Source organism: Eurosta solidaginis, chromosome 3, assembly GCF_040869045.1.
Source record: "Eurosta solidaginis isolate ZX-2024a chromosome 3, ASM4086904v1, whole genome shotgun sequence".
Lineage (NCBI taxonomy): Eukaryota > Metazoa > Arthropoda > Insecta > Diptera > Tephritidae > Eurosta > Eurosta solidaginis.
This window is the reverse complement of record NC_090321.1, coordinates 33,949,620-33,976,251: the sequence shown is the minus strand read 5'-3', so window position 1 is coordinate 33,976,251 and position 26,632 is coordinate 33,949,620. Positions and strand designations below refer to the sequence as shown.

Below are 26,632 nucleotides of genomic sequence, written 5' to 3'. Positions count from 1 at the left end.
CGGATTACTAAGAACTCGATGTCGGTATAATTCCGGATTCATTCGGGGAACATATCGCGCTCAGTTTAGTGTTGTTTTCTGAATTATTTTTGGGTAATTGGGAGACTATTTCGGTATTGGTTTCAGCATCAGTATGATTCTATTTTGCAACAATTTTCGGACTGTTTTGGGATTTCGGAAATATGTATCATTTGGAGACCAATACAACACTATTTCCAAAAAATTTACAAGTTTTGGACCATTGTAGCATTTTTTAAAGATCATATCGAAACTATTCCGAGATGTCGGCCTCGCGGCTTCACTGGAAACAGTTATTTTTTTAATCGATATGCCGCCTTTCCGCCCTGGACAAACAGTATGTGGGGTATGTGGGTCAAATCCAAGTAAAATCTATAAAGGATTTATAAAATTTTAAATTCAAAAAAAATTATTTTTATATACATACATAAATCAGGTCTAAGCAATTTCAAAAAGGTGAACTGTGTCATCCACCTTACACTTAGACACCGCCAGATTTTATTTTTATTCAGATCATTTTGCTTTAAAACCATGCAGGGAGGATCTGCAGCACTTGTTTGAGATCTCATTGTGACTACTTTGAGATCGTTGCGGAAATTCTTTGCGTCCAGGTAGAGTTGATTTGCGATGCACTTCGGGTATATATCCGGCTAATTTCGTATTGTTTGCGGTACTTTACAAAGATAATCTCCGCGTTGTCTCCGATTCATTTCGGGAACTATTTACGACTACTCGACGAGGTTTCCGGGATAGATTCGAGACTGAAAAATTCCTGTTTATTTCGGGACATTTACTGGACTTTTTGCGGATCACTTAGGCATGGTATTCGGATCATTTTGGGATTCCGTTCAGGATCCATTTGCACCTGATCCCGAAATATTTACCGATCATTTTGGGGTTGTTTTGGGATTTCCAGATTTTTCTGGGATACTTTTGGGTTTAGTTGGAGACTGTTTTCGCCATAATTTTACTTTAATTTCATTGTTTTCAGAAAAAAATTCGTGTCTGTATCGGAATAATTGCCAAGCTGTCTGCGGATCATTTAGACATTGTTCTCTGGATTATTTTGGATAAATATAGACAGTAGCTCGGGATCATTTTGGGGTTTTTTCGTGTGCAATTCATGGTCATTTTCCAGGGTTATTTTCGAGCACTATGCTCCGAATCAATTCGAGATTACCGTATGATTTCGTTGTTTTTTTGGGACTATTTTGACATCATTTCCAGACCGTTTCGGGCTTAAAAATAAAATAAATGTAAGGCGCGATAACCTCCGAAGGGATCCAAGGCCGACCTTCTCTTCTGATTTGCGTCGTGCTCCCCTTGATTTTCCCTACAAATTGGCCGGACGGGACCTACATGTTTTATGCCGACTCCCAACGGCATCTGCAAGGCAGATGAGATTTCACTGAGAGCTTTTCATGGCAGAAATACACCCGGAGCGCTTGCCAAACACTGCCTAGGGGCGACCCGGCTTAGAAAAAATTTCTTCTAATTGAAAAACCTTATTTCTAAAATGTTGATTTTGCTTTGCCCGGGGTGTGAAGCACGCTACCATCACACCACGGTGGCCGCCGTGCTTAGCTCAGCGCTATTTCGAGGCTGTTTCGGACCACTTCGGGATTATTTAAGGATCATATGGGGAACATTCTTAGCAAATCGAAGATATTTACGTATAAAAAAAATTTTCCTAAACAAAAATAAGAAAACTAATACATTACTATTAATTTTCGAGGGAAATAAAAAACCCAAAAAATAATTGTTATCTTCCGAGCGAAGTAAAAAAAATTTAAGAAATTATTCTTTTCTGAGCAAAAAAAAATAATATAATTTTTAAAAAGTGATTTTTGTATTAAGACTTATAACTGTAACAGTCTCTAGATTTGAAATATGTATGCAAATTTTATGAGCTTTTGTAAATTTTGTAGAAACAATGAAAGTAATTTGCACTTCATGTTTACATAGCTACATTTGAAAATTCAATTGTAGTTCGTCAAGTAAACAGCACCTTTTTCAGTTTTAGTTCAAAAAGTTGCAATTGAAGTTAAGAAAATTTCAATATGCGTGCAGAAATTAACTAACTTTCCAATGAACTATTCTGAACTTGAATTGGAAATCCCAAACATAATTCGTATTTTTCTGGAATAGAAATCGACTGCTGAGTGACATATCACCCTATCTGGGTTTCTGTTTTAAAATACCCTATTTCAACATTTTTTTTCATAAAAGCTATCACACGTCAAAATATATTGAATTTGTGTTTAGATAGGGCATTTTTGAAACCAAATTTTGAAATAGGGCGTTTTATAAACCTTTTGTGAGAAAGGGCGTTTTCGAAACAGCAGCCGAGGCTGTGGCGACCCCAAGTTACTCACGGATCTAGAGGATGGGAGGGCGTAATGGCCTTGAAGGTTTCATGTGGTCATACTAACTCCTTCAGGAGATGGTCGGGCTGGTGCCCTAATGGTGCTTGTTACCGGAACGTACCGCATCTGCATCCGACAAAAGACCATCAATATCGATAACACAACAAAGGCCTTCGGTGAGTGTCCTTTCGCTACAACAATAACAACAGGAAGAATGATATTCCACTCAACAGTTCAAATAAATATTTGAACATTAATTTAAATTTTTTAAGCTTCAATTAAAATTTTCCAAATTTCAATTGCAACTTTAGGAACCAAAACAAAAAAAAAACCTTAAAACATTGTAAAAAAATTTACTACAAAAGTGTCATCGCGAAATTTCATGAGTCTTTTTTTTTAAACCTTCCCATTTTGACTGCGTGCGACTGTACTTGCATGCATATGCTCCTAAATACCTATGTATATAAAATTTTAAAATTTACGCTTCGAATTCGCACTCGTTGTACAACTAACTACAGTAATTGTAGCACGCTTACGCCACAACGTCGTAATCGTTGAATCGTTAGAGCGCGTCGCAAAACGAGTCCTTCTTCCTTGTGTATGAATACTTATGTTTGTAATTATTTATGGGTATGACGAAATTGTGCTTCTCAGCTCCAAAAAAAATGTACAAATAATTTTAATGCATTTGATAAATGTGTGAGTGTAAGAGCATTCAAATTTTGCACCTTAATTCGCTTGTATGCCTTCTATTCCTGCGAACCTGCTACTGTTGCTTCAACTGCGTTTGTGTATTTTCTTCAAATATTACATATTTATATGCTAAACATGTGCCAGTGTTTGTATATGCAAATATGCAGAAGCGCTTCCTGAATAATTCTTCTAAGTCTTATCATTATTTTCTTATTTGTTATTAAATTTTGCATACAAATTTACCTAGCAGTTAAAAATTAATAGGCGAACAGCGGAAAATGTGAGTCAAAGTGATTTGTAGAAGTATAATTTAAGGCGCATTAAAATGTATTCGAATTTTCCAGAAATATACGCAAATACACGCACACACATACGTATGTATGTAGATGTTACTAGTCCTTCCTAAAAGCATCCACTTTCTTCAGTAAATATTATGTTTCTCCTGCCTCTCTTTTGCCCGTGCACATTTACATTTATATTTCTTGTCAGCTATGCAAATTTCTTCCTTCAACTACCCTTGTTCTTTTTAAAAATTTCCGCGATTGTTAGGCATCCTTCATAGCTGACATTGGCATATTTCAAGATATAAATTTATTTTCATTTTAAATTTGATACCTGCTTTTGATTGCATTTTTCTGGTCACCTATTTTCTTCATATTTGCATAAACCACATGTTGAATCACATTTATAGTCTACTTTGCGGGACAAATTTTGCTTGACACTAATAAATTGAGATTTTATAGATAATTCTGCATTTAAGAAAACTCAAAATATTTCAATTAAGGCATCAGTTGAGATCATCATGTCAAATATACGGATGAGTTAAAAGCAGATTGAAAATAATTGTTAAAAAATATTATTTTTTTTGTACTTCAATGAAACAAACTATAAAATGTAAAACAAAAAACCCTAAATCAACAAAAAAGATGATTTTTAAACTTTTTTTGTCTTATAGCAACACAAAAATTTTAGTTTTGAAGATAATAAAGTGAACAAGAACTTATGAGTTAAGCTTTACAAGTAATAGTTTTTCAAGCGTTTCATCGCTTAAGTTCTACCCCGTAAAATGAAATTCAAAGAAGAAGATGATCTTTCTACTGATACTTGCGTATCAGGGACACCAAGAATGTCTAAGGCTAATTCAAATAGCTCAGGAGATGTAAAGCGAATATTTTGATAAGTAAAAATGTCTTCATATACCGTCAAGCGTGTATGAAGGCTTTCAAAATTGTCAATTTCAGCAACTACAGCTACTATATTTTGAGCCACCTCATCCAAAAAGGTACTGAGTTTCGAACTTTGGTGAGCGTTTATGAGCTCCTGGTCAACAGAGAGGCATATTTTAGCAATTTTTTTTAGCGCCCTGATGTATACAATACCTATAAATTTGCTCTAGCCTAATATCATATTCCTCAAGAGTTCGCAATATCGTCCTTTTTATTTTGTCCCCAGTGTGTGGGTGTGATCATGGTCTCATTCCGAGAGTTTTTACAACAACTACTAATTTTGAATACCAATATACTGTAGGTTAGTGCCTAATATTGAGCGGTCAAGCCGAGTAGCCGCATCAATTTTAATTGACACTATTTTTTTTTTTCAACCACATTTTTATTTGGTTTTTTATTTCAATAGCACGATTACTTATTAACTCCATAACATTGTGGGAGTTGACTGGATTCATATTAAGGTTTTGTAGATGGGAACCACTATCTCCCTGAACCCTTCACTGTGCAATTGCCCCAAAGGCCGCCCATCTTTTGTTACAATTTTTATTAACGAATTCTTAAAGGACTCTGGTTGTATCGAGTATGAAATTTTAATTTTCTTTTTTGGTGGTTCGCTATTTTCTAAATTAGACTTGAAACCGTCTAGAAATCTTCCGTGCTTCGTTATTATGTGGTGTTTTAAATTTGCCACTGTCCCAGGGCATATGGGAATAGATGGGAATGAAAAAGCGGGCGAACTAGCTAAAAAGGGCGCATCCCTTGAAGCTTGCTCCGTAGACGTCCCAATTAGACTGGGCGAGATTAAGCGAAGGTGAGAGGTGCACATGATTGACCAAGCGGGAAAGGTGTGGGTTCAAGTGCGGGGCTGTAAAGTGTCGAAGGTTATGTGTAGGTCTTACAACCTTAGACTAACAAAGTTGCTTCTATCATTAAAAAGAGAGGACTGTAGACGCATGACGGGTATTCTGACTGTACACTGCCTTCTGGCGTCACATGCCTTTAAATTAGGCTTGGTCAGTGATAGCAGATGTAGGAAGTTCGGGTTGGAGAAGGAAACGATCGAACACGTCCTGTGCTCGTGCCCTGCGCTTGCCAGGCTAAGACTCCTGCTATTAGGAGTGATACAGCTGTCAGATCTAGAAGAAGCAATTGGCTTAAGTCCTAGGAAGCTTCCGTATTTGCCAAGAGGACGGAGTTATTTTATAACATAGGTCCTGGTTTTTGATAGGGTTTTTCAGTTTGGTCGTTAAAACGAACTTCTGGTAACACTATGGACTCAATCAGTCTATGTGAGGTGCTCATGGACCGGCCAGTTCAACCTAACCTAACCTAAATTTTTCAAATGTTCGCCCGCGGGTTATGAGGTTTAGAATATACCCGCGGTAGGTATGCCTGTCTTAAGAGGTGACTAAAATACCAAATTGATTCAAGGGGTTGTGTAGCGTAACCCTCTCAAGGGTTAGCTTCTCCAACCCAATTGTCAACCTCACCTATCGTGACGATTCCTGTTTCATTAACAGCCGAGGCTCTGGCGACCTCGGAACTTCTTCCTCATAGATTTACGGGGTGGGGAGGGCGGCATGGCCTAGAAGGTTTAATGTGGTCATATAAATGGTTCCCGAGATGGTCGGCCTAGTACCTTAATGGTGCTTTGTTATCGGAACGTACCGGATCTATATCCGGAAAAGGACCATCAACATCGATAACACTTCACAAAGCCGTCGGGGAGTCTCTTTATCGTTAATACAACAACAACAATGGCATTGTTTGCTGCAACCCTATTCCTGCGCATAGTGTATTTACAGTATTAAATGTTTTTCTCAGAAAAATTTTCTATAATATTATTTTCGTTTGAGTTGTTCAAGTTTTTCAAAACAATAATCAGAGAAAGAACGAAAATTTCAAACTGTAAGGTTTTTTCTGAGACAAAAAAAAACTTTTTTTTGTCTTTGAATTTTAGTTTTCAAGGAATATCTGAATATTTGGCTTAACTTTCATGCTATTTTCAAAACCTTTTAAATTGTTAATAGATATTTTCGATGTCTGGTTAAAAGCATTAAAGTGTGTGTTTAAAGTATAAGGGCGTATTTATACAGCGCAACTTTTGTTGACAAAACACGTAACATGAAGTAGAGAGGAAGCGACAGATAAGCGAATATTTTTCTCAACTATTGAACAACTGTTATATAAATTTTCCTGAATGATGCCAATTTTTCAAGTACCTAATTTTGTTATATAAACAAATTTATGACTTCAATTAATATTCGATAAATCATATGTACTAATCAATTAGATTTATTTGTTTTCAAGGAGTTAGAATTTGTACGGATTTTAAATTTTTTGGACTAAATCTGTTCATTATTCAGATTTTGAAAATTCTCAGAAATAACTCATCTTTTTTAATCAATTAACGAATATTTTTAAAATATTTTTGATTGATTAACGTATTTTCTGATTTTAAAATTTTTAGAAATTACTATTATTTGTTAATCAGTTAGCAATCAATTTGTACATATATTCGAAACCCCAAAAATCGCAATCAATAATCAAGTTAATTTAACATTAACGCCAATGTCAGATATGAAAGCTGAGTCAGAGATTATTTAACCACCTTAAACTCATTTTCGGTATCATTGCGGTTGGAGGGTATTAAATATAAGCTGACCATATATAAAAGAAGGCTGACATTAGTCAAAACTAAAAAAGAATCATTTCAATCGAAAATAAGTGAGTAATTATAGATTTCTCAATGTTCTACTTCAAAGCATTTAACGATAAGCAGGTGGAGAATTACTGACGTATGCCGGTTGAAATGCATAAATAATGAGAATATATTGGAATTCTTAACACACGTTCATTAAACAAAAGAGACGTTAACGTCACATGCAATTACAGCACACAAAAACGTGCTTACGAATTAAGGAAGGAAATAAACCAAAAAAAAAAACAGAAATAATTTATTAGGAAGGAAAAATCAATATAAAGGTAATATAAAAAGCAAATAATTATATATTGAATTACAAAAAAAAAAAGCGCATAAATGCACAAAAATAAATAAAAAAGAGAAACTGAGTAATGTTTACGAAAAAGAAATACCCTAAGAAGATGCGAAAAGTTTAGGCAAAATAGAAGAAAAGCATATTTGACAGCTAAAGCAAGAGAATTATTTCAGTAGGGGAGAAATGAGTGGGAATTATAGAGAGAGTATTAAATAATAAAAATAAATAAATATAAGGCGCGATAACCTCCAAAGAGATCTAAGGCCGAGCTTCTCTTCCAATTTGCGTCGTGCTCCTCTTGATTTTCCCTACAAATTGGCCGGACGGGACCTACATGTTTTATGCCGACTCCGAACGGCATTCTGCAAGGCAGATGAATTTTCACTGAGAACTTTTCATGGCAGAAATACACCCGGAGCGCTTGCCAAACACTGCCGAGGGGCGACCCCGCTTAGAAAAATTTTCTTCTAATTGAAAAACCTTATTTCTAAAATTTTGATGTTGCTTTGTCCGGGGTGCGAACCCAGGACATACGGTGTGATAGGCGGAGTACGCTACCATCACACCACGGTGGCCGCAGTATTCAGTATTAAATAATAGAGAATATAAAATAAAGGCAGTGATAATGCTTGAGAGAAGAGTTAAATTAACAATACTCTCGCGACGGAAATTAAAATTAAACAGAGAAAATTTAAATGAAAAGGTGGTTGATTCGTAAGTTGTGGGATTGAGTAGCAGAGTCAAACGAACGGCGAATAGAATAACGCGTTTAAGTATAAGAGCACGTCGACGCGTAATTAGCCGCTTATTTAATATAATTTTAATACATGTTTTTTGCCGCTCCTTCATTGTTTACCACTGAGCTTATTATTTTCCAGTACAGTTTTTTGTCAACAGAGAAAAACTCAATTTGTTTAAAAAAGATCTAATGAAAAGTACATAAAGAAGTTTGAATTTAACTTATGACGTATTATTGCCTGTTAAAAATGTTACCCTCATTTTGCAATTTTAAATTCTAACTTTTTACCTAAATCACCAGGCGGTCTGCAAGGAGGCTTGTGCGTAGTAGAGATATACGCCGCCGATTAGGGTCGTTTTTGCTACGCCGCCGCCGAATGTCAAAAATATCGGCACGGCGGCGGCGGCGGCGTCCGGCGCGTTAATATATTTTCTACTCGTTTAAGACTGCTGTTTAGGCCATTTATTTGTCATGTCGAAAATTGGTCGGATATGATCGATAGTGGTGTCAACGGATGCGCATCACTGCCAGTTATAAGAAACTAATTGCGAAATTTAACTCTTTCTAACTGTTCAAAAGTTATTTAAACAAGTAAGGAAGGTTAAGTCAGTTGAGAGCTATGGTGACAACATAAGGGAAAATAACCATGTAGGAAAATGAACCGAGGGAAACCCTGGAATGTGTTTGTATGACATGCGTATCAAATGAAAGGCATTAAAGAGTATTTTATGAGGGAGTGGGCCATAGTTCTATAGGTGGACGCCATTTAGGGATATAACCATAAAGGTGGATCAGGGTTGACTCTAGAATGCGTTTGTACGATATGGGTATCAAATGAAAGGTGTTAATGAGTATTTTAAAAGGGAGTAATCCTTAGTTCCATAGGTGGACGCCGTTTCGAAATATCGCCATAAAGGTGAAGCAGGGGTGACTCTAGAATTTGTTTGTACAATATAGGTATCAAAAGAAAGGTGTTAATGAGTTTTTTAAAAGGGAGTAATCCTTAGTTCCATAGGTGGACGCCGTTTCGAGATATCGCCATAAAGGTGGGCCAGGGGTGACTCTAGAATTCGTTTGTGCAATATGGGTATCAAACGAAAGGAGTTAATGAGTATTTTAAAAGGCAGTGGGCCTTAGTTCTATAGGTGGACGCCTTTTCGAGGTATCGCAATAAAGGTGGACCAGGGGTGACTCTAGACTTTGTTTGTGCGATATTGGTATCAAATGAAAGGTGTTAATGAGTATTTTTAAAAGGGAGTGGGCCTTCGTTCTATAGGTGTTCGCCTTTTCGAGATATCGCCATAAAGGTGGACCAGGGGTGACTTTAGAATATGTTTGTACGATATGGGTATCAAAAGAAAGGTGTTAATGAGTATTTTAAAAGGGCGTGGGGCTTAGTTCTATAGGTGGACGCATTTTCGAGATATCGCCATAAAGGTGGACCAGGGGTGACTCTAGAATGAGTTTGTACGATATGGGTATCAAATTAAAGGTATTAATGAGAGTTTTAAAAGGGAGTGGTGGTAGTTGTATATGTAAAGGCGTTTTCCAGATATCGACCAAAATGTGGACCAGGGTGACCTAGAACATCATCTGTTGGATACCGCTAATTTATTTATATATATAATACCTGCCAAGATTTTAAGGGTTTTTTATTTCGCCCTGCAGAACTTTTTCATTTTCTTCTACTTAATATGGTAGGTGCCACAACCATTTTATAAAGTTTTTTCTAAAGTTATATTTCGCGTCAATAAAACAATCCAATTACCTTACCATATTTCATCCCTTTTTTCGTATTTGGTATAGAATTATGGCATTTTTTTCATTTTTCGCAATTTTCGATATCGAAAAAGTGGGCGTGGTCATAGTCGGATTTCGTTCATTTTTCATACCAAGATAAAATGAGTTCAAGTAAGCACGTGAACTAAGTTCATTAAAGATATGTCGATTTTTTCTCAAGTTATCGTGTTAACGGCCATGCGGAAGGACAGACGGACGACTGTGTATAAAAACTGGGCGTGGCATCAACCGATTCCGCCCATTTTCACAGAAAACATTTAACGTCATAAAATCTATGCCCTACCAAATTTCAAAAGGATTGGTTAATTTTTGTTCGACTTATGGCGTTAAAAGTATCCTAGACAAATTAAAAGGGCGGAGCCACGCCCATTTTGAAATTTTCATTTATTTTTGTATTTTGTTGCACTACATCATTACTGGAGTTGAATGTTGACATAATTTACTTATATACTGTAAAGATATTAAATTTTTTGTTAAAATTTTACTTTAAAAAAATTTTTTTTTAAAAGTGGGCGTGGTCCTTCTACGATTTTGCTAATTTTTATTAAGCGTACATATAGTAATAGGAGTAACGTTCCTGCCAAATTTCATCATGATACCTTCAACGACTGCCAAATTACAGCTTGCAAAATTTTAAATTACCTTCTTTTAAAAGTGGGCGGTGCCACACCCATTGTCCAAAATTTTACTAATTTTCCGTTCTGCGTCATAGGTCCAACTCATTTACCAAGTTTCGTCGCTTTATCTGTCTTTTGTAATGAATTATCGCACTTTTTCGGTTTTTCGAAATTTTCGATATCGAAAAAGTGGGCGTGGTTATAGTCCGATATCGTTCATTTTAAATAGCGATCTGAGATGAGTGCTCAGGAACCTACATACCAAATTTCATCAAGATACCTCAAAATTTACTCAAGTTATCGTGTTAACGGACGGACGGACATGGCTCGATCAAATTTTTTTTCGATCCTGATTATTTTGATATATGGAAGTCTATAGCTATCTCGATTCCTTTATAAATGTACAACCAACCGTTATCCAATCAAACTTAATATACTCTGTGAGCTCTGCTCAACTGAGTATAAAAAACAGACGTTTTCGATGTCACGGACTTTGCATCACCCAATTCACCAAGTTATTAAAACAAAACACTAAAAGAAAAGTTATATAATAAATTTATATGCTCACTTTGCATATTTTTTCCAAAAAATAATGAACAATGAATTCAAATAAAATTGCCCAAGGCGTTTCAAATTGTTTTCAAATTGTCCTCAAGTTGTTAAAAAAAAGCAAAAAAGGTGCCGATTTTTTTAAAAAATTTATATTGCGATTGGCTGAAAGAATAAGCCAAATCAGTGATGCAAAATCCTTGAGTAGGTTCTAGGGGCATAAACACTCCTTTGAAATGATTCTTACCTCATACTTAAGTTAAGGATATATGTACGTATGAGAAAGTTTTGAAAAATCATTTGGGCATACATTTAAAAATCTGTTGTTTTTTTGCGAGACTATATAATAGCGTCTGAAATATTAATTTTAATTTTCACACTTCATCCTTCAACACCCAAGTCTCCCGGTTTGACATAAAGATGGCGGCCCTATCCAAAACTAGTCCCTTGGAGTGAATCACATTGATTATAGCCTATCAACCAAGTCTAAATATCACCTACACGTTACGGTTCCTTTTACAAATGTGAATATGTAGGCACATATATGTATTTACCAGGTGAGGCTTTGTCCTTCGCAAGAACACTCAAAGTGGTGAAGCAAAAGCTTTCCCAAGACAGTCGAAATAATGACCGTGTGTGCTACAACCCTAACGTAGTGGACAGTCGAACCAGTCTGAAAAACTGAAGCTACGCGTTCATCCATAATGGTCACTCTCTAACGTTTCAAGGTGTTTCTCTGGTGTAGCTCGGCAGTATAGCGCGACATAAGCATCCGTTGGAAAGTCTTCGGAGCTACACCTAGAGCTTCTAGGAAAATGACGTCGACGAAGGTATGAGTTCGAAGTCGCAGTCCTATAGATTCTGTGCTGGCATATCGTGTGAGGGTCAGGAGGCGTGATAGCGACTGGTGGTCGGGATTGCTACTGTTCGCACATCGGGAATTGTAACTCTTAAAAACAGCCGAAAAAACTGGAGGCGCCCTGTGCCACGAGAGTCATGAGTATTAATAGACCATTAATAGCAACCGTAAGTCGCCGAAACCTCTCTGGAGTAAGTGAACGAGGGACAATCCCTCCGCAAGGAGCTACTCCTGAAAATTTTTGAACGGTCTGCGAGATCTTGAGGCAAAAACCCCGGATCTTTCCGAAATGGCCAATACGTCGATTTCCTTAAATACATACAAACAAAACCTTTCCTAAATACTATTTTTTTAAATAGAAAAATCAAGCTTTTTAAAGTAAGAAAACCGGCGTACGCCGCCGCCGCCGCCGATAAAGTGATCGGCGTAAACCTCTGGTGCGTAGGTAATGGTACCCCTTTTCTTATTCAGTGGAAAATATTTTGTGAAAGGAACACGCAAACTTACGGGCAGGCGGAGAAGAATCAAAAGGACGACATTATTTTTAGAAAAGAAAGCGTCATTACTGAGCAGGTGTTTTTTTACCTTATCAATTCAATAAATAATTTTTAATGATAGGATTATCAAACTGGATTTAATAATCTAATCTACGCCAGTCATAATCATTTCAATAATAAAAATTCAAACCTTTCAGTATGCGGGATGTTTTAAAAATATTAATAAAAAAAATTATAATTATCGGTATGCAGCTAACTGTGAATGTTCATATTGTTTCCGTGTTTATTATTGCTTCACTCAGTCAGAAAGATACACAATCTCAGAGCGAAGTTCTTCAAAATGTGATCTGAAAGCTTTAATAAATTATGTTTTGGTAAGTTAGCAATACAAGGCACCGAACTCTGCTGTTTCTTTAAGATGAACAGATGCTACGTGTGGCACTACGCCACCGAGTCGTTTCAATTCACTGGAAACCAACTAAAATCGTGTTTTAAATCGTACAACATAGATATATTTCGGGAACCTGGGGAAGCATTTTAGAATTGAGAAATGCGTTGGCAAATGTAATTCTTGGCGTCGAACTTAGTATGACGTTAATTGTCTTGAACATAGTCTTAACAGGAGTTGCGTGCATAAAGCTGGCAGACCCAAGTGCTCAAAAATAAGTTTAAGTTGTTTGAGAATTAAGTGCATTTTAGGTGCTATTTAGGGCCACAAAAGATAATTTAGGTGCTCATTTGGTTTTCGAAATATTCGCAAAAAAGTGTGGGTCTGCTAGGTTAACGTCAAGCTAGCAGACCCACAACTTAAATTTCATTTTATTTTAAATAAAAAATATATCAAAATTAGGAGCTATTTAGGTGCTTTTTAGGGCCACAGAAGATAATTTAGGTTTTCATTTCATTTTCGAGATATTCGCAAAAAGGTGTGGGTCTGCTAGGTTAACGTCAAGCTAGCAGACCCACAATTTAAATTTCATTTTTTTTAAATAAAAGGTATATCAAAATTAGGAGCTATTTAGGTGCTTTTTAGGGCCAAAAAGATAATTTAGGTTTTCATTTCGTTTTCGAGATATTCGCAAAAAGGTGTGGGTCTGCTAGGTTAACGTCAAGCTAGCAGACCCACAATTTAAATTTCATTTTTTTTTTTTAATAAAAAGTATATCAAAATTAGGAGCTATTTAGGTGCTTTTTAGGGCCACAAAAGATAATTTAGGTTTTCATTTCGTTTTCGAGACATTCACAAAAAAGTGTGGGTCTGCTAGGTTAACGTCAAGCTAGCCGACCCACAATTTAAATTTCATTTTTTTAAATAAAAAGTATATCAAAATTAGGAGCTATTTAGGTGCTTTTTAGGGCCACAAAAGATAATTTAGGTTTTCATTTCGTTTTCGAGATATTCGCAAAAAAGTGTGGGTCTGCTAGGTTAACGTCAAGCTAGCCGACCCACAATTTAAATTTCATTTTTTTTAAATAAAAAGTATATCAAAACTAGGAGCTATTTAGGTGCTTTTTAGGGCCAAAAAAGATAATTTAGGTTTTCATTTCGTTTTCGAGATATTCGCAAAAAGTGTGGGTTTGCTAGGTTAACGTCAAGCTAGCAGGCCCACAATTTAAATTTCATTTTTTTTAAATAAAAAGTATATCAAATTTAGGAGCTATTTACGTGCTTTTTAGGGCCACAAAAGATAATTTAGGTTTTCATTTCGTTTTCGAGATATTCGCAAAAAAGATTGAAAAATGAAATTTAAATTGTGGGTCTGCTAGCTTGACGTTAACCTAGCAGACCCACACCTTTTTGCGAATATCTCGAAAACGAAATGAAAACCTAAATTATGTTTTTTGGCCCTAAAAAGCACCTAAATAGCTCCTAGTTTTGATATACTTTTGATTTAAAAAAAATGAAATTTAAATTGTGGGTCTGCTAGCTTGACGTTAACCTAGCAGACCCACACTTTTTTGCGAATATCTCGAAAACAAAATGAAAACCTAAATTATCTTTTGTGGCCCTAAAAAGCACCTAAATAGCTCCTAATTTTGATATATTTTTTATTTAAAATAAAATGAAATTTAAGTTGTGGGTCTGCTAGCTTGACGTTAACCTAGCAGACCCACACCTTTTTGCGAATATCTCGGAAACGAAATGAAAACCTAAATTATGTTTTTTGGCCCTAAAAAGCACCTAAATAGCTCCTAGTTTTGATATACTTTTGATTTAAAAAAAATGAAATTTAAATTGTGGGTCTGCTAGCTTGACGTTAACCTAGCAGACCCACACCTTTTTGCGAATATCTCGAAAACGAAATGAAAACCTAAATTATCTTTTGTGGCCCTAAAAAGCACCTAAATAGCTCCAAATTTTGATATACTTTTTATATAAAAAAAATGAAATTTAAATTGTGGGTCTGCTTGCTTGACGTTAACCTAGCAGACCCACACCTTTTTTGGAATATCTCGAAAACGAAATGAAAACCTAAATTATCTTTTTTGGCCCTAAAAAGCACCTAAATAGCTCCTAATTTTGATATACTTTTTATCTAAAAAAAATGAAATTTAAATTGTGGGTCTGCTAGCTTGACGTTAACCTAGCAGACCCACACTTTTTTGCGAATATCTCGAAAACAAAATGAAAACCTAAATTATCTTTTGTGGCCCTAAAAAGCACCTAAATAGCTCCTAATTTTGATATATTGTTTATTTAAAATAAAATGAAATTTAAGTTGTGGGTCTGCTAGCTTGACGTTAACCTAGCAGATCCACACCTTTTTGCGAATATCTCGAAAACGAAATGAAAAACTAAATTATCTTTTGTGGCCCTAAAAAGCACCTAAATAGCTCCTAATACTTTTTATTTAAAAAAAATGAAATTTAAATTGTGGGTCTGCTAGCTTGACGTTAACCTAGCAGACCCACACTTTTTTGCGAATATCTCGATAACAAAATGAAAACCTAAATTATCTTGTGTGGCCCTAAAAAGCACCTAAATAGCTCCTAATTTTGATATATTTTTTATTTAAAATAAAATCAAATTTATTTTGTGGGTCTGCTAGCTTGACGTTAACCTAGCAGACCCACACCTTTTTGCGAATATCTCGAAAACGAAATGAAAACCTAAATTATCTTTTGTGGCCCTAAAAAGCACCTAAATAGCTCCTAATTTTGATATACTTTTTATTTAAAAAAAATGAAATTTAAATTGTGGATCTGCTAGCTTGACGTTAACCTAGCAGACCCACACCTTTTTGCGAATATCTCGAAAACGAAATGAAAAGCTAAATTATCTTTTGTGGCCCTAAAAAGCACCTAAATAGCTCCTAATTTTGATATACTTTTTATTTAAAAAAAATGAAATTTAAATTGTGGTTCTGCTAGCTTGACGTTAACCCAGCAGACCCACACCTTTTTGCGAATATCTCGAAAACGAAATGAAAACCTAAATTATCTTTTGTGGCCCTAAAAGGCACCTAAATAGCTCCTAATTTTGATATACTTTTTATTTAAAAAAAATTAAATTTAAATTGTGGGTCTGCTAGCTTGACGTTAACCTAGCAGACCCACACTTTTTGCGAATATCTCGAAAACGAAATGAAAACCTAATTTATCTTTTTGGCCCTAAAAAGCACCTAAATAGCTCCTAATTTTTATATAATTTTTATTTAAAAAAAAATTAAATTTAAATTGTGGGTCTGCTAGCTTGACGTTAACCTAGCAGACCCACACCTTTTTGCGAATATCTCGAAAACGAAATGAAAACCTAAATTATCTTTTTGGCCCTAAAAAGCACCTAAATAGCTCCTAATTTTGATATACTTTTTATTTAAAAAAAATGAAATTTAAATCGTGGGTCTGCTAGCTTGACGTTAACCTAGCAGACCCACACCTTTTTGCGAATATCTCGAAAACGAAATGAAAACCTAAATTATCTTTTGTGGCTCTCAAAAGCACCTAAATAGCTCCTAATTTTGATATATTTTTTATTTAAAACAAAATGAAATTTAAATTGTGGGTCCGCTAGCTTGACGTTAACCTAGCAGACCCACACTTTTTTGCGAATATCTCGAAAACGAAATGAAAACCTAAATTATCTTTTGTGGCCCTAAAAAGCACCTAAATAGCTCCTAATTTTGATATACTCTTTATTTAAAAAAATGAAATTTAAATTGTGGGTCTGTTAGCTTGACGTTAACCTAGCAGACCCACACCTTTTTGCGAATATCTCGAAAACGAAATGAAACCCTAAATTATCTTTTGTGGCCCTAAAAAGCACCTACATATCTCCTAATTTTGATATATTTTTTATTTAAAATAAAATGAAATTTAAGTTGTGGGTCCACTAGCTTGACGTTAACCTAGCAGACCCACACCTTTTTGCGAATATCTCGAAAACGAAATGAAAACCTAAATGATCTTTTGTGGCCCTAAAAAGAACCTAAATAGCTCCTAATTTTGATATACTTTTTATTTAAAAAAATTTAAATTTAAATTGTGGGTCTGATAGCTTGACGTTAACCTAGCAGACCCACACCTTTTTGCGAATATCTCGAAAACGAAATGAAAACCTAAATTATCTTTTGTGGCCCTAAAAAGCACCTAAATAGCTCCTAATTTTAATATATTTTTATTTAAAATAAAATGAAATTTAAGTTGTGGGTCTGCTAGCATGACGTTAACCTAGCAGACCCACACCTTTTTGCGAATATCTCGAAAACGAAATGAACAGCTAAATTATCTTTTGTGACCCTAAAAAGCACCTAAATAGCTCCTAATTTTGATATACTTTTTATTTAAAAAAAATGAAATTTAAATTGTGGGTCTGCTGGCTTGACGTTAACCTAGCAGACCCACACTTTTTGCGAATATCTCGAAAACGAAATGAAAACCTAAATTATCTTTTTTGGCCCTAAAAAGCACCTAAATATCTCCTAGTTTTGATATACTTTTTATTTAAAAAAAATTAATTTTAATTGTGGGTCTGCTAGCTTGACGTTAACCTAGCAGACCCACACTTTTTTGCGAATATCTCGAAAACAAAATGAAAACCTGAATTATCTTTTGTGGCCCTAAAAAGCACCTAAATAGCTCCTAATTTTGATATGTTTTTTATTTAAAATAAAATGAAATTTAAGTTGTGGGTCTGCTAGCTTGACGTTAACCTAGCAGACCCACACCTTTTTGCGAATATGTCGAAAACGAAATGAAAGCCTAAATTGTCTTTTGTGGCCCTAAAAAGCACCTAAATAGCTCCTAATTTTGATATACTTTTTATTTAAAAAAATGAAATTTAAATTGTGGGTCTGCTAGCTTGACGTTAACCTAGCAGACCCGCACCTTTTTGCGAATATCTCGAAAACGAAATGAAAACCTAAATTATCTTTTGTGGCCCTAAAAAGCACCTAAATAGCTCCTAATTTTGATATACTTTTTATTTAAAAAAATGAAATTTAAATTGTGGGTCTGCTAGCTTGACGTTAACCTAGCAGACCCACACCTTTTTGCGAAAATCTCGAAAACGAAATGAAAACCTAAATTATCTTTTTTGGCCCTAAAAAGCACCTAAATAGCTCCTAATTTTTATATACTTTTTATTTAAAAAAAAATTAAATTTAAATTGTGGGTCTGCTAGCTTGACGTTAACCTAGCAGACCCACACCTTTTTGCGAATATCTCGAAAACGAAATGAAAACCTAAATTATCTTTTTGGCCCTAAAAAGCACCTAAATAGCTCCTAATTTTGATATACTTTTTATTTGAAAAAAATTAAATTTAAATTGTGGGTCTGCTAGCTTGACGTTAACCTAGCAGACCCACACCTTTTTGCGAATATCTCGAAAACGAAATGAAAACCTAAATTATCTTTTGTGGCTCTCAAAAGCACCTAAATAGCTCCTAATTTTGATATATTTTTTATTTAAAACAAAATGAAATTTAAATTGTGGGTCCGCTAGCTTGACGTTAACCTAGCAGACCCACACTTTTTTGCGAATATCTCGAAAACGAAATGAAAACCTAAATTATCTTTTGTGGCCCTAAAAAGCACCTAAATAGCTCCTAATTTTGATATACTCTTTATTTAAAAAAATGAAATTTAAATTGTGGGTCTGCTAGCTTGACGTTAACCTAGCAGACCCACACCTTTTTGCGAATATCTCGAAAACGAAATGAAACCCTAAATTATCTTTTGTGGCCCTAAAAAGCACCTACATATCTCCTAATTTTGATATATTTTTTATTTAAAATAAAATGAAATTTAAGTTGTGGGTCCACTAGCTTGACGTTAACCTAGCAGACCCACACCTTTTTGCGAATATCTCGAAAACGAAATGAAAACCTAAATGATCTTTTGTGGCCCTAAAAAGAACCTAAATAGCTCATAATTTTGATATACTTTTTATTTAAAAAAATTTAAATTTAAATTGTGGGTCTGATAGCTTGACGTTAACCTAGCAGACCCACACCTTTTTGCGAATATCTCGAAAACGAAATGAAAACCTAAATTATCTTTTGTGGCCCTAAAAAGCACCTAAATAGCTCCTATTTTAATATATTTTTTATTTAAAATAAAATGAAATTTAAGTTGTGGGTCTGCTAGCATGACGTTAACCTAGCAGACCCACACCTTTTTGCGAATATCTCGAAAACGAAATGAAAAGCTAAATTATCTTTTGTGACCCTAAAAAGCACCTAAATAGCTCCTAATTTTGATATACTTTTTATTTAAAAAAAATGAAATTTAAATTGTGGGTCTGCTGGCTTGACGTTAACCTAGCAGACCCACACTTTTTGCGAATATCTCGAAAACGAAATGAAACCCTAAATTATCTTTTGTGGCCCTAAAAAGCACCTACATATCTCCTAATTTTGATATATTTTTTATTTAAAATAAAATGAAATTTAAGTTGTGGGTCCACTAGCTTGACGTTAACCTAGCAGACCCACACTTTTTTGCGAATATCTCGAAAACAAAATGAAAACCTGAATTATCTTTTGTGGCCCTAAAAAGCACCTAAATAGCTCCTAATTTTGATATGTTTTTTATTTAAAATAAAATGAAATTTAAGTTGTGGGTCTGCTAGCTTGACGTTAACCTAGCAGACCCACACCTTTTTGCGAATATGTCGAAAACGAAATGAAAGCCTAAATTATCTTTTGTGGCCCTAAAAAGCACCTAAATAGCTCCTAATTTTGATATACTTTTTATTTAAAAAAATGAAATTTAAATTGTGGGTCTGCTAGCTTGACGTTAACCTAGCAGACCCGCACCTTTTTGCGAATATCTCGAAAACGAAATGAAAACCTAAATTATCTTTTGTGGCCCTAAAAAGCACCTAAATAGCTCCTAATTTTGATATACTTTTTATTTAAAAAAAATGAAATTTAAATTGTGGGTCTGCTAGCTTGACGTTAACCTAGCAGACCCACACCTTTTTGCGAAAATCTCGAAAACGAAATGAAAACCTAAATTATCTTTTTTGGCCCTAAAAAGCACCTAAAAGGCACTTAATTCGCAAACAACTTAAACTTATTTTTGAGCACTTGGGTCTGCCAGCTTTGCGCACGTGTTGGTAACATATTATACCGGCGGTGTCGGATCCAATCATCTCAAAGGTATAAATCTAGTAATATCTAGCCCACTAGAAGCCCCTAACATAAAGGTCAGTATAAGGCACCGTAGTCTGCATATTTAAGGAAGTTCAACGATCTCACAGAGATTTTACATCTATGAGTCTAAAATGTCTTAAGAAGTGGAAGTCTTTGCAAAAATCCCAGCTAGCTACGTCTTACGCGCCATGAATCTTCAATTTTATATGGGTTTCCGTAATTTAGGTGGGTGTTGGCGCATCTTATCCTTCAGAGAAACGAAACGGCGGCTCAGTTAGTAGTTAGGTCCTAGCACCCTTAGGGCGCATCAAGGTTATCATATCTCTAGAACTGTCGAGAAGACCTATACAGTTTCTAGGAGCACAAGATTCTTAGATATATTCAGATTAGTTGCCGGGACACTGGAAAATCGGGGTTCGTGTGGCACGGATGCGATTGGAACACAATAGCTCTTATCGCAGCTTCAATATTTCAGAGGTAAACATTTTCTTCCAAAACACTTTTTCGAGAGCCTCCCAGAATTTAAGAATTTCAGGCCTGGTGAGCTTCTCAAATATTTCAAGGCAACGGGATAGATTTCTGAAACCAGATTTCCATGGAGTCTGTTAATCATTCGTTAGTCTTTGTACAATATTTCTCTTTAGCTGTTATGGTAAAAACCCCGCACTGTCGCTATTTGGTGTCAGAGGAGGATATAACGAAACCGAATATAAGAGCAGCACGGCTTTCGCAGTGCTAGTAGTGTTACAACATACTCTGTTTGTTAAAAAGTTGCAAAGCGACCTGGAATTGGGCTTAATCGGAGGAATATGCTCGACAAACCAGCTTCATTTTCAAACGAAATAAATCGATTTCCAGTAATGGCATGCACAGCTCTCAATACGGAAGTGTGAGCTAATGCAACGTTCATCTAAAGATAGAGAAGGAGAGTGAATAAAGTACAATCGATTTATCTCTTTTGCGAGCCACCGTGGTGTGATAGCAGCGTGCTCCGCCATCCACACCGAAGATCCTGGGTTCATGCCCCGGGAAAAGCAACATCAAAATTTTAGAAACAAGTTTTTTCAATTAGAAGAAAATGTGTCTAAACAGCGTCGCCACTCGGTGGTGCTTGGCAAGTACACCGAGTGTATTTCTGCCATGAAAAGCTCTCAGTGAAAACTCTTCTACCTTGCAGATGCGTTCGGTGTCGGCATTCAACAAGTAGGTCCTGCTCCGCCAATTTGTAGTCCTTTTAATTTTTGCTTCTTACATTTAGCTAGAATTACTGTTTTGTACACGTTGAGAACTTTTCAATGCAGAACTACACTCGGAGAGCTTACCAACCGCTTGCGGTACTTCTAAATTTGTCTTAATTGTTTTGATACTGACTACTCCGGCTCATGTAAAAGTATTTTGCTGCACCGTTTTATAGTAGGTAGATACCATTTAGAGTAGGCGTAAAAACTACAGGTCCCTCAATTTGATAAATTAAGGGCCATTTTCTCGTGTGAACCTTAAAATTTATCTGCATGATAAACAGAAACTTTTCCACAAAAAATTTTTTTATCATGGTACAGATAAACCTTAAAGTTCACTTGAGAATATGGACCTACATAAATAAATAAATAAAATAAAATAAAATAAAACTTACACGTAAATGCTACATTCCGTCCAGTTTGACAATTTTTCTTCTCATTACATGCGGAACAAAGAAAGGGTGCTTGCATTTTTTTATTGGCACAAAGTCGGTCACATCCTCACTTGCAGCTCTCGTCGTTGTCGTCGACGGTACCGTCGTCTTTTGATAAACATCCGCCTCTATACCCTGTTCATCTATAGCCACCCGCACTCGTTGAATTTCATCAAGTCGTCTGCATAACTTACGACAACGTTGGCAAACTACTTCCGATTCGGGTACTTCTGCACCAACGCGACATCTCTGGTTCATCATACGTTTCAGTTTGCACCAGTGCGTGGAGCACCATGTGCCTGTCTTTTCAAGGCATGTCTTTGGTAGTTTTGCCGCTGTTGTGGTCATGGAACCTGCTCGATATAAAATGCGACTGCCGACTTTGAAAATGCGATTTCGATTAATATCATTGTGATTGTGCGATGCAGCTCCGAGTGTTCTTTGTGGTGTGGCATTGCGACTTGTTGTCGCTTGATCATCGTTCGATGAAGATTCTAAATAGTTGATGTTGGCGGTGGGAACATGCAAGTTGCTTGGATTTTTGCTGCTTGCGCTACTGGTGTTACTGCGTGTGCCATTCATGCCACTACCGGCATTGTCATCCGAATTACCGTTTGGTGTTGTGCGTTTTCGTTCGGGGTTATCGCCCATTTTTTATAATTTTTTGTTTTATTTTGAACACAATTAAATTGCACTTTTTTTTGTTAATATTTGGGATTTTGGGAAGTACACTTTGGTGCATTTGTTGGTGTGACCACCCAGCTTTTACTGCTTAACACATCTTTTTCCACGTATTTCAATATTTTTGCGATTTTTTTAGTATAATTTTTTTTGTCTTTCTCTGACTTTTCACTTAAATAAAACAAGACATTCATGAAAGATTTTATTTCTAAGGTATTCACGGTGTTGGAATCAAGAGTATTTACAAAATCTTGTAAAGCGTTGACATCCAAAAAAAAAACTAAAAAAAATTGTAACTTTGCCAACCGCCATAAAAAAGTATTAAAAATTAGTTCATTACATATTCCTTAACTTAGCCAATCCCAACCCGAACGAAATCTTTTACAGCCATATTCATTTTTATTTTCTTTTTTCATATTCTGGAACATGTTGTCGGAATGGACATGTTTCCGACCAACACTTGTATGCTTAATAAATACCAGAAGTTCACTCATCATTCGTTTCCAATTTATACAATTGTTATGTATGTGGGTTATTATTAATTTTAAAATTCGTTAAACTTGTTGCATTGAGTATCATTAATAATGCTGTCAGAAAGAACGCGATTCTGAGCAGCAGACTTTAAGTTACGAATATGAAAACAGCAATTGCTAGTTCAAATGAAAACAAAGCTTTGCGCCTTTCGTATGGAAGAAAATCTAAAATACCCCGGTTGTTGTTGTTGTTGTAGGGATTACACAAACTGCCCAAAGGGTTTGGGGAGTGTTATCGAAGTTTATAGCCCTTTTCCGGATATAGATCCGGTACGTTCCGGTAACAACCACCATTAAGGTACAAGCCCGACCATCTCGGGACCCCTTGAATCACAACCCGTTGAATCATTTCAGTATTTTAGTCGCCTCTTACGAATGTCATACCTGCCGCGGGTGTTTTTAAGATTGGTTTGCATAGTTTCAGTAAAAGAATTTCATGTTAGTTTTTTCATAATTTATCGAAAATAAAAAAATGAGAATTTAATTAACGAAAAAAACCAGACTCCCTGAAGAAGACGCGGAAGCATCGAAAGGCGTAAGATGGAAAATGCATCATAATTATCGGGCATAAAGCTCCAACTCAGTAGATTTATTGATAAAATTTGGTAAAAAATGGCACTGCTATTTTCGTGTTCGCTACTGTATATACATATATGTATCTCACAACAAAAAGGGCTGCGATGTGTTGTAGGTTAGAGAGGGCGTGTTTTCAACTAACCCGACGAAGTTATTGCTTTTTAGTTGTTTATGGAAATAAGTACATGCCTTCTAATGAGGAAGAGCGAGCCACACTATATGAGGTAGAGCTTTTAATTACTCGGGGTTTGTCGAAAGCAAAGGGAGAAAGCTGCTGATCGCCATTCACCAGAGCGTCGCCTGGTCAATTATTTTGAGTTTTGCTAAGCAGCTTCATATGTCTGTGGTGGTGTATCAAAAGTGAGATGACGAAAACCTGGCAAGGCCCCTCCGTCTGAAACGATATATGGGATCACAGGAAAATTTTATCAGCAGCCTCCCATGACGGGCGCCCTATTTTGTTATCAATCGGATCGCTATATACGAGTTGTATTCATCTTGCCACCAAACAGGCGGAAAGGCGTACGTGCTAAGACCTGTATGTACCAACCCATAGGAACTGCGTTCCCAAATTTTATTAACAAGTTGAGCTCAACGTTTTAAGACCGGTACAAATCCTTGTGAAGAAGGTGTATTTGCAATCATCTTTCAATTTTGGAATTAAATTTGGAAGCGAATTACGCTTAACCTTACTTTTTACGAATGCTATCACACCTCTAAACCCTTAAAACCCCAAACTTATCGTATTAAAATGTTTAACAATAATTATCGACTTTCCACCTCCTCTGTTAGCACTTAGTTCAACCTGAAAGTCAGTCGCACGTAATTAAATTGTATATTAATCGAAATTTACATACTTTGCGGTTAAATGTGTCGCACAACAACACCAACACGTGTACACATTCAACACCTCTCGCTACCTCGTTCTGTTAGATCTGTTCTACTAATACTCTTGTATACTCTATGTAAGTTCGACAGCGTAAATTCCCCTGCTTAATTTATGTTTCATTTCGTGTAAAAGACATGCATACTATGGTAGTTAGTTTGTTGTTGTTTTTTCATATTTCCGTCCGTTATACAGCAGTAGCAATTGATGTGTTTGCTCATACGCCGTGTTGACCCAGCAATAGCACGCGCAAATAGTTAAATTGTCCTTCACCGTTATTATTGGCTATTCATTAGGGTAGGTCAAAAATTTCTCCGACAAAACTTTTAACAGTAAAAATATTACTTTTGATATATGTATGTTGATCTCAAACAAAAGTAAGAACTAGCTTTTTGAATTATTTATAACTAGCGATAGCGCAGGAAGGAAAAAGGGGGGGGGGGGGGGGGGGGGGGGAATTCGGTTGCCACCCGTTTGAATTGCCTTCTGTGATTATTTTAGGAGCGTTTTGGGATTTTATTCGCAACCTTTCGAAACATTTTCGGGATTGCTTCAGAAGCATTTCGAGAATAATTTCGGATATTTTCGGTAGAATTTGAGGACCATTTTGGAATTACTCTTTGCCATTAGCAGCATTATAGTAATATTTTTATCTTTTCAGGACCGTTTCGGAATTGATTACGGGGTCCATTCAGGGCCGCCTGGGAATTGGCTTCGGGACTAATTGAACACCGTTTCGGGATAATTTCCGGATTGGATTTCGGCATCATTAAAAAAAAAATTATATAAAAATAAACACTTGGTGTGATTTACCTCCGAGGAGATGTAGGCCGAGCTTCTCTTCCAATTTGCTTCGTGCTCCTTTCAATTTTCCCTTCGAATTGGACAAACGGGACCAACATGTTTTCTACCGACACCGAACGGCATCTGCTTTTAAGGGCAGAAATACACTCGGAGTGTTTGCTAAATCAATGCCGAGGGGCGACCCCGATTTTAAAAACTTTTTTCTAAATGTAAAAACTTATTCTAAATTTTTGATGTTACTTTTCATAGGAGTTGAACCCAGGACTTTCGGTGTGGTGGGCACGCTACCACCACACTACGGCCTCCGCCGTTTTTTTTCACTTCATCACTTCAGGACCATTTCTGTATTATTGTGTTTTTTTTTGGCACTGCTTCGTGATCATTCCAGGATTTTTTTTAATTAGATTCCGAGTAATTTCAGGATAATTAAGGGATCGCTTCAGATGTCAATTCGGCACTCTTTCGGGATCATTTCGGAATAGTTTTAGGAATAATTTAAAGATCATTTCGCAAATATTTCGCGATTATTTGGGAACTGTTTTTGCCGTGGCCATTTCGACACTATTTCGGGGTAAATTCGAGATAATTACAAGTTCATTTCGGCATTCCTCGTGGGATCTCTTCAAAGGTTAATTCGCCGCTGTTTCGGTATCATTTCAAGATAGTTTTCACTTTTTGAGGTTTGTTTCAGGAGCAGTTGGGAACTATTTTCCAATAAATTCAGGTAGCATTGTGGGATTGTTTTTTGGACTACATCGGGACTATTTCGGCACTATTTCGGGGTAAATTCGGGATTGTTGCAGCTTCACTTTAGGCCTGTTTACAAGTCGATTTGGAAATATTTCGGATTTTTTTTAATCAACGTTTTTTCGATTAAGATAAATGTTCTTTAGCTCAAAACAATACTACAACGTAAATACATAAATACTTGACACGATATTGTACCTCGAAGTAGATTAAGACCGAACTGTGATGAGTATATATCCCTCCCAAGGCTCATATTTGTTGAGTGTATTCTTTGGCCCTTTCAGTAAAACAAATTTAAGATTTTTTTTGGCCCACCCTAGTATTCAATGTTGCTGCTGTAACCGAATAAAATATCAGCATTCACACACACACATACAAAAGTAATATTCCTTGGTCACGTGCAAATATTAGTATGTTTATTGTTACTATAATTTGCTTAAATTTCTGTAAATGTCAAATGGCCGTCCGTCCAATCAGAAAATTGTCAGTAACAGCGCTATTCTGCTCTAATATTGATTTTTTTATATTCGCAGGCCAATTTACCACATTTTTCTTTTTAATATGATTGGCTTTATAGCGGTCAATTCGTGCGGTTCTTTAAATATAAGCACACACACATGAACATGCATGTAGTTGTAATTCCTTTATTTATTCTGGCTTAAGCAACCGCGAGTTTGCTTACTTGTTGTTTTTTATACTCAGTTGAGCAGAGCTCACAGAGTATATTAATTTTGATTGGATAACGGTTGGTTGTACATATATAAAGGAATC

At 35.8% G+C, this 26,632-nt stretch overlaps 1 protein-coding gene across 9 annotated transcripts in view; it reads right to left on the bottom strand.

The window, feature by feature from the left end:
- Positions 1-26,632, bottom strand: part of ATP8A (ATPase phospholipid transporting 8A1) — a 329,156-nt gene that overhangs the window by 71,036 nt on the left and 231,488 nt on the right. Inside the window, exon 1 of one of the 9 annotated variants that reach the window (XM_067771375.1) lies at positions 21,596-21,733. The exons of the other annotated variants lie outside the window; for them this stretch is intronic. Coding sequence (XP_067627476.1) covers positions 21,596-21,671 — 76 coding nt within the window. The 5' untranslated portion in view covers positions 21,672-21,733. Of the gene's footprint in view, positions 1-21,595; positions 21,734-26,632 lie in introns of those variants that run through there. 9 annotated transcript variants of the gene reach the window in all.